Below are 9,183 nucleotides of genomic sequence, written 5' to 3'. Positions count from 1 at the left end.
GCAACGAGAACGTGGCAGCCTTCAGTGGCGACCCTAACGATTAGCTGAGGCCGGGCCTGGGGTCACGTGGCCGACGTCGGGTCAAAACCCGGCGTGCAAGAGGGCGCGCAGAGCAGCTAAGCAGTCGGCTGCGCGCACTGCGTGCGCGCGCAGGTCGGAGGCGGGGCGTGTGGGCTGAACCTCCGGCGATCTTGGGGGCGGGGCCGGAGTGGGATGGAGGTCGAGGGTGGGGCTTCCTTCTCCGCCTCCACCGCTTGCTGGGTTCGGCTGGTGGCGGGAGGTTAGTGAACTGTGGAGGGTTGTGCCATGACTGCGGAGCTCCAGCAGGACGACGCGGCGGGAGCAGCAGATCGCCACGGCTCGGTAGGCTCTGTGGAGGTGACGGGGCGGGGGTGGGCGGGCTTCGGCTCCGGAGAGAGGAGCGGGTGCGGGGCTGTAGCGGGAGTGGCGCGGGTCGCGGGCGGGCTGGCCCTGCGAAGCTGGGCTTTGGGGGATGGGGCTGCAGAGGGCGTCCGGGCGGTGCGTCCACGAGACTGAGGAAGGGGCTTCGGGAGGGGATCGAAGTCTTTGCAAGGCTTGGGTTGCGGGGATTGATTTCGAGTCGCTGAAGTTAGAGGTGATTAGATGTTTTGGAAAAAAGAAATATGAGGGCTGGTCGTGGGGTTGTCTGCATCAGAGATCCCTAAGAAGAGCGCTTCTCGGCCGCAATTAGGTTTGAGAAACTTCCAAAGGGTTAACTTGGGTGGTTTTTGTTTTTAAATCCGTTTTATGGCAGTGTTGCTTTAAAGAGCCTCACTCAGAGAGAAGTTATCTAACTTAAAGTGAGGATTTATCAACACCTTGTGAAAGACCAGGGGCCCTAGCTACGACTTCCTATCTTCCCCTACCTCCCACCGCCGTTTTTTTATTTGTAAACAGAGAGCAGCCTCTCCAGTAGTAGTTTTAATAGTAGCATTCATCACTCTAGGTTTTTTAAGGAGGGAGAAGGAACAGCTTGATGAGTAGAAGGTATGTGGATAATGTTTTCCTATTATGTTAACTGATTGCAATCAGTATGAGGATTTCAGAGCTAAGATGGTGAGAGTAAAAGAACACTGGTTTGGAAGAAGATCCAAAGGCTAACTAACGCTTGTGTGGAGAACCTTAGGAAGTGGGCAATTGGAGCATGTCTTCTAATGTTACTTTGGAATGTTATAACCTCACACTACCTCATTACCCCTCAAACACTGCACTTTCTCAATACAAAAGGGGAAACTTGTGCCAGGTATTCAAATTCGAGTTTGGAAGTGAGAAATGTCATAAAATATTTACAATACAAAGCTGTCACATAGCTTCACGTGAGAAACCCTTTATACTTTTTTACTGTTTTCATGCACTCAGGAGACCAATAATGTATAAAGTGAGCACACTTCCTTTTAAAGCTCCTGTAGTAAAAATAAAATAACCTCTGGGTCAGGGGCCTGGAAATGAAAGTATGTGCTAATTCCTAAGGGAAATTGCAGTTAGGTGTTCACCAGTACCTACTAGAACCTTAGGATTTTCTCTGGTTTCAGAGATCAATTCTACTAGTTTTTAGGACAGTAACTAAAAACAGGTGGGAAAACTCTTAGTTCTGAGACAGTTATGTTGATTTAGAGAGAAGAGACTATTTTAAGGGAGAGCAAGTCATTTAAATTTGTCAGGACTGTCAGTTGAGACCATGTGCTGGTTAATCAGCTGCATCTTCATTACCCTTTGCTACAGTTTGGGTAGTGACCCCTATCTCACCACTATCTATTTCAGACTTTTGTATGTGAGGTGTTTGATGGGCACTGTATATAAGTCATAACTATTTTTGGAAAGCTTGGAAGTCCGGTGGCAGTGGTTGGCTGGAGTAACCGATTCCTGGCTTCCTGCAGAGTGATGACATTAACTGTTCTTCCCAGTGATTCACTCCACACAGACAGATGATAAGCTTGGTATGTTTGATAATGTTTGCCCTTTAGTTTCTGCTAATGTAAAATGCTTGAAGTTGACAGGCCAGGGTGAAGGAATCTTGTATGCAGAAAGTAACTCTCATCTCAGAGGAAAGATTTTATCAACTTCTCCCTCATTTGATAACTTTCATGTTAGAATGGACTCATTTGTTTTGAATTCTCTGTAGCATTCTACATTTCTCTTAGAGGATCTTCAATTGGTCTAGTTGAGGAGAGCTCTCCTCCCTAGACACCAAGAAGCTGTTTAAAACCTAGAATGCTTCCCTTCTCTTATTGGTCAGTTGTACATGAGACCCTCTATAGTCTCCCAAGGTTTTTTGTGAGGGAAAAATGTACTACTTTTGAAATAGGTTTCAGTACCTATTGGAACTTAAAGGAGGATACTTTGTGGAAATACTAAACCCCCCAGACTGCAGAATGATAATTGAGTATCTAAAGAAATTACAGAGAGGTCCTGTATTTTAGACAGCTCTTCACTTTGATAAAAAACCAGTAGCAACATTACTGTTACTGTAGGATAAACAACTTGAAGTCAGGTTGGTTCTTAGAAACCTTTTGTCCTTGGCAGTGGTACTAGGGTTCATCACACATTCTTTCTGCTCACTGAAACCCTGTGGACACCTGCCAGCTTCAATGAAAATTTAATGTCTTTTTTGTTTTCCTTTGATTTATTGGCTTTTCATTCTCATTTACCTTGTCTCATGAATTGTGATTTTTTGGAGCATCAGCAAGTCAGTGCCTGGTTGCCTTCCACAACTCTCCTGCCTCCTCAGCTACACAGTACAATATTTATAAGACATATGGACAAATAATACCTCATCAGGCAAGATCTTTCCATGTGTTTTGTTTCATCAAAGAAATTTAAAGTAATAGCCAAGTGAAGCAGATATAGTTCAAGAGAAATAATGATGTTGATAATAAAAGTAGCTAACATTGAGCATGTACTGTGTACCAGACTCTGTGTTCAGAACTTAACATATATGAGTATTATCTCAGCACTTAATGACTACTCTGTAAAGTTTTCTTATGAGAAGGCTTATACTTGTTAAATAACTTGCTTAAGGTCACCCAGCTAGTAAGTAGTACAGCCAGAATTGAACCCAGGCAATTGTGACTCCAGGAGCCAAAGATGTCCCTGATCCTACTTCTTAGTCAGTACACCCACTCATTGGTGTGGGTTAGAACCTTTCCATTGCTCTCTAGCACTCTCCTATTATTTTAAATTTTCAGTCCTCCTTGCTCTCTTCCTAAACAGATAATCTTTTTCTCTACCTAATTTAGCTTGCTAACATTTAAAGAGAGTTCTTTGTCTCATTTGTTTTGTCCCCTCTTCAGCATCTCTTTTCTCAGTGCAAGAGGTACCAATCACATCTTCCTTCATTTCTTAGAGATGAATCTAGATCACTGGTGTTTGGAGACCTTTTTGACTGTGACTGTTGCAGGGGGATGCTCCTGGCATCTATGGGTGAAAGCCAGGGGTGCCGCTAAACATCTTGTAGTGTATAGGACAGCCCCTAAAACAGAGTTGTCTGGCCCAATGTATCAGCAATACTGAGCCTGACAAACCCTGACCTAGGTGTCTTTCCTTATTCTTCTAAAATGTTGCACATCTCCTTTGTCCTAGCCTAATACTTAGACACATTTACTGTTGTCTTTTCCCTTGAGACTCAGAATATGGCTCATGGACCAGCAGCATCTACATCACCTAGGAGTTTGTTAGAAATGTGGAAACTTGGATATGCCAGAGCCAGCTTTTACAGCCTCTCTAGCTGATTGTGTAAATGTCTTCCCAACTCTGTTTAGTGAACTCACGTTGGTAGCTTGAACTTGCCATAGGAAATAAGCAAGCTCTATAAATCATCACACCGCTGTTTGGGCTTCTGCTGTAGACCTAGAGAATCAGCATCTGCTGTTTGACAAGATCCCTGGTGATAAACTTGGAGAAGCTCTGTCCTACTCCACAGAATTCCCACTTTCCATTAAGCTATGAACACAGAATCCTCTTTTGCCCTGTTCAGCTGTTGCCTTGTCCACCTCCCTTCTTTAATTGTGTTTACTTTTTGAACAGCTTCTAAATCTCCTTGTTTCTTTTTTAGAGTGTTTTTCCAATTAGAGTGTAATTCCAGTTCACTGTAGAAAACTTGGAAAACAAAGATGCAACAAGATTAGATCTTGGCTGACAGGAGGCACAGCTCCTAGGCTGAGGTTCCCAGATTCCACAGCAGTTTGAGGTGGCAGCAACAGGTTCTGCAAATGCTCCAGCAAGAAGAGAGCTGATTGCTCATGGAGACTGACCAGGCAGCAGAAGGTTAGATTGTAGGGCAATGAGTAGTTTTATGTGATCAGCATCCCCCGGATTGCCCAGGGAGAGTCTTACCGATGGAAGGCTTTTAGTATTTGTCACTAGCAAATGAAACCAGATCTTTTGGAAGTGACCAGCGACTGACCACCTCTGATCAAATCAGTGGCCGTCCAGTAGCAATTAATTAATTAATTAATTAAATGTATTTTATTGATTATGCTATTACAGTTGTCCCATTTTCCCCCCTTTATTTCCCTCCCCCCTGCACACCCCCTCCCACCCATATTCCCCCCCTTTAGTTCGTGTCCATGGGTCATATATACAAGTTTTTTGGCTTCTTTTTTTCCTATATTATTCTTAACCTCCCCTTGTCTATTTTCTACCTACTATTTATGCTTCTTATTCGCTGTGCCTTTTCCCCCTCTCTCCTCGTCCTACTCCCCTGCTGATAATCCTCCATGTGATCTCCATTTCTGTGATTCTGTTCCTGTTCTAGTTGTTTGCTTAGTTTGTTTTTGTTTTAGGTGTGGTTGTTAATAACTGAGTTTGTTGTCATTTTACTGTTCATGATTTTGATCTTCTTTTTCTTAGATAAATCCCTTTAAAATTTCGTATAATAAGGGTTTGGTGATGATGAACTCCTTTAACTTGACCTCATCTGGGAAGCACTTTATCTGCCCTTCCGTTGTAAATGAAAGCTTTGCTGGATAGAGTAATCTTGGATGGAGGTTCTTGCCTTTCATGACTTCATGTACTTCTTTTCAGCCCCTTCTTGCCTGCAAGGTTTCTTTTGAGAAATCAGCTCCTAGACTTATGGGAGCTCCTTTATAGGCAACTGTCTCTTTTTCTCTTGCTGCTTTTAGGATTCTCTCCATATCTTTATCTTGGCTAATGTAATTATGATGTACCTGGGTGTGTTCCTTCTTGGGTCCAACTTCTTTGGGACTCTCTTGAGCTTCTTGGATTTCCTGGAAGTCTATTTCCTTCCCCAGATTGGGGAAGTTTTCCTTCATTATTTGTTCAAATAAGTTTTCAATCTCTTGCTCTTCCTCTTCTCCTTCTCGTACCCCTATGATTTGGATGTTCAAATGTTTAAAGTTGTCCTGGAGGTTCCTAAGCCTCTCCTCATTTTTTTGAATTATTGTTTCTTCATTCTTTTCTGGTTGGATGTTCCTTCCGTCCTTCTGGTCCATTGCATTGATTTGAGTCCCAGTTTTCTTTCCATCACAATTGGTTCCCTTGCATTTTCCTTCATTTCACTTAGCATAGCCTGCATTTGTTCATCTAATTTGTGACCAAATTCAACCAATTCTGTGAGCATCCTGATCACCATTGTTTTGAACTGTACATCTGATAGGTTGGCTATCTTTCCATCACTTAGCTGTTTTTTTTCTGAAGCTTCGATCGGTTCTTTCATTTGGGCAATTTATTTATTAATTTATTTATTGTCTCTGGATGCCCGTTACATAGTAAGGGGTGGAGCCTTAGGTGTTCACCAGGGTGGGGCAACCCGCTTGCTGTGTTGTGACCCTGTATGTGGGTGAAGGGACCGCTAGGGAACAGTGCCACTTGCTCTGCTCTCTGCTGGTTTTCAGTCACTTCCCCCACTACCCATAATCAAAGTGGGCCCTTCTGGTGCTGATTCCCAGGTAGGTGGGCTTGTGTATGTTCTAGGACCTTGTGGGTCTCTCCAATGAACTTTCCTGTGAGGCTGGGAGTTTCTCCTACTGCCACCTCAACTCCCACAGGTGTTTTCAATCAGAGGTTTGAGGCTTTATTTCAAGGAACTGGGACCCTGGGTTGCAGGTCTGTCTGGCTACCCAGGTTTATCTGCACGTGAATGTGGGACTACCCAGTCCTCCAGCCGCAGCCTTGCCGCAAGTGCTCCCCACTCAACTGCCCGTCTCCGCCCCTCCTACTGGTAGGTCTGGATGAATGTTTCTTCTTTAACTCCTTGGTTATCGGACTTCCATACAGTTTGATTTTCTGTCAGTTCTAGTAGTTTTTTGTTTTTAAATGTTTTATTGTCCTTTTGGTTGTGCGAGGAGGCACAATGTGTCTATCTACGCCTCCATTTTGGCTGGAAGTAGTAGTAATTTTTACTATTTTACCTCAGTAATTCAGGTAACCCACAAGTCCCATTCTCATGCTTTTTAAAAGCATGAGAATGATCCCTTATTGAATTGATTGTTTTTTGTTGATATTTATTTTGTCATTTGATTTTATTGCTACTTATTACCAACCATTCTACTTCTTTTCTGAAAATTTTCTGTGTATATTTTTATCATTTGTCATAGTTTCATCACAGACAGAAGTACCATATTAGCTCTCATTTCTGAATTGGCTACCTAATTTGCTGTTTTCTTATGAAAATTAGCCCTGCAAAAGATGTCTGAATTTATCTGATACAGCCTTCTTCATCTCGATAAGGCAGTAGTGGGTTTAGGCAGTTGGGTTACTCTGGTCATACAGTTTAAGGTGAACCCTGGCCTCAGTTTTCAGTTTAGTGTCTGATTAGCACCCTCAGCGCTTCAGCTACTGATTTCCTGAGCCCTCCTCCTTTGGACTTTGGGTCCTGTATTCTGGTTCTTCTGTCTTCTCTGCTATGGGCTAAAGTGTTTGCTTTCTTGGCTCTTACTGTCCTTTTGTTAATCACTTCCCCGTCTGCATTGCTAACCCCTCTATTTGCAAGTGCTTGTTGAACATTTCTACTTGCATATCAGCCTCCTTGACTGTATTTACTGCATAGGTACTTTTCCCACACTTATTATAATAGGCATGGAGATATATACTTTTTGTTTATTTTTTAAAATATATTGATTATGCTACTACAGTTGTTCCATTTCCCCCCTTAATTCCCTTCCACCCTGCACACCCTCTCCCACCCACATTCCCCCGCTTTAGTTCATGTCCATGTGTCATAAGTTTTTTAGCTTCTTCATTTCCCATACTATTCTTACCCTCCCCCTGTCTATTTTCTACCTACCATCTATGCTACTTATTCTCCATACCTTTTCCCCTCTCTCCTCCTCCCACTCCCCTGTTGCTAACCATTGTGATCTCCATTTCTGTGGTTCTGTTCCTGTTCTAGTTTTTTGCTTAGTTTGTTTTTGTTTTAGGTGTGGTTGTTAATAATTGGGAGTTTGCTGTCATTTTACTATACATGTCTTTTATCTTCTTTTTCTTAGATAAGTCCCTTGAACATTTCATACAATAAGGGCTTGGTGATGATGAACTCCTTTAACTTGACCTTATCTGAAAAGCACTTTATCTGCCCTTCCACTCTAAATGATAGCTTTGCTGGGTAGAGTAATCTTGGATGTAGGTCCTTGCCTTTCATGACTTGGAATATTCTTTCCAGCCCCTTCTTGCCTGTAAGGTCTCTTGAGAAATCAGCTGACAGTCTGATGGGAACTCCTTTGTAGGTAACTGTCTCCTTATCTCTTGCTGCTTCTAGGATTCACTCCTTCATTTTTATCTTGGCTAATGTAATTATGGTGTGCCTTGGTGTGTTCCTCCTTGGGTCCAACTTCTTTGGGACTCTCTGAGCTTCTTGGACTTCCTGGAAGTCTATTTCCTTTGCCAGATTGGGGAATTTCTCCTTTATTATTTGTTCAAATAAGTTTTCCACTTGTTGCTCTTCCTCTTCCCCTTCTGGTACCCCTATAATTTGGATGTTGTAAAGTATAAAGATGTCCTGGAGGTTCCTAAGCTTCTCCTCATTTTTTTAAATTCTTATTTCTTCTTTTCTGATTGTATGTTTTTTTCTTCCTTCTGGTCCACTCCATTGATGTGAGACCCAGCTTTCTTTCCATCACTATTGGTTCCCTGTACATTTTTCTTCATTTCACTTACTGTAGCCTTCATTTTTTCATCTAATTTGCAACCAAAGTCAACCAGTTCTGTGAGCATCCTGATCACCAGTGTTTTGAACTGTGCATCTGATAGGTTGGCTATCTCTTGGTAGGTTAAAAGTATTGGTTCTGGGGCTTTCATTAGTTCTTCTGTTTGAGCCATCTTTTTTTTTTTTTGGTTGCACTTGTTAGGTAGGAGGGGCAGAGCCTTAGGTGTTCACCAGGGCGGGGCACCCCAGTTGCTGGGTTGTGACATTGTATGTGGGGCCAGGGTCCTAGAGGGGACGATGGTGCTTGCTCCCCTCTACGTTGGATTTCAGTCCCTTCCGCCATTTCCCCCAAGCAAACTGGGCCTTTCTGGTGCTAATTCCCATGTGGGTGGGCTTGTGCACCCTGTGGGACTTTCCAATGACCTCTCCTGAGAGGCTGGAAGTCTATCCCTGTGCCTCAACCCCCACAGGTGTTTTCAGTCAGTGCCCTGAGGCTCTATTTCCCGGTGCTGGGGCCCTGGGACTGCCTGGTCAGCCAGCTGCCTTTCATGAAGTGCCTCTTCATAATTGCTGCCTTGCTGGGTCTGCCGCTTGCCACCCCTCGGCCGGGGTGTGCCAGCTACTGCTTGCCCACCCAGGGTCTGCCTGCTGTGGTCTTGTGTGCCCAGGATGCATTACGCCGGTCCCAACGCTCTTTATTCCATGACCCTTCTCTGCCCAGCTGCCCGACTCCGCCCCTCTTACCAGTCTGGATGAACGGATCTATTTTAATTCCTTTGTTGTCCGACTTCCATACAGTTCAATTTTCTGTCAGTTCTGGTTGTTATTCTGTTTCTAAATTGTTGTTGTCCCTATCTTGGTTGTGCGAGGAGGCACAGTGTGTCTACCTACGCCTCCATCTTGGCAGGAAGTTGAGATACATACTTATAGTAATGGCCTTGGCCGTATGCTAGTTACTGCCATAAGCATTTTTCTGTACATTTCTAATACTTACAAAACCTCTGCAAGGTATGAATAATTATGTTTTATTACTGATGAGGAAACTCAGACTCAGATTTAAT

General features: G+C 43.5%; 1 protein-coding gene across 6 annotated transcripts in view; it reads left to right on the top strand.

Moving 5' to 3' along the window:
* Window positions 1-231: 231 nt before the first annotated feature.
* The window catches only part of USP28 (ubiquitin specific peptidase 28), a 75,214-nt gene continuing 66,262 nt past the window's right edge, over window positions 232-9,183 (top strand). For all 6 annotated transcript variants that reach the window (XM_045838583.1, XM_045838550.1, XM_045838567.1 and 3 more), the window contains exon 1: window positions 232-363. In XM_045838583.1, the coding sequence (XP_045694539.1) occupies window positions 307-363 (57 nt within the window). In that variant the 5' untranslated portion in view covers window positions 232-306. The remainder of the gene's footprint in view (window positions 364-9,183) is intronic.

The sequence above is a fragment of the Phyllostomus hastatus genome, unplaced genomic scaffold, assembly GCF_019186645.2.
Source record: "Phyllostomus hastatus isolate PE091 unplaced genomic scaffold, TTU_PhHast_1.1 phas_contig_113, whole genome shotgun sequence".
NCBI classification, from domain to species: Eukaryota; Metazoa; Chordata; class Mammalia; order Chiroptera; family Phyllostomidae; genus Phyllostomus; species Phyllostomus hastatus.
This window is presented reverse-complemented; position numbering and strand designations above follow the sequence as displayed.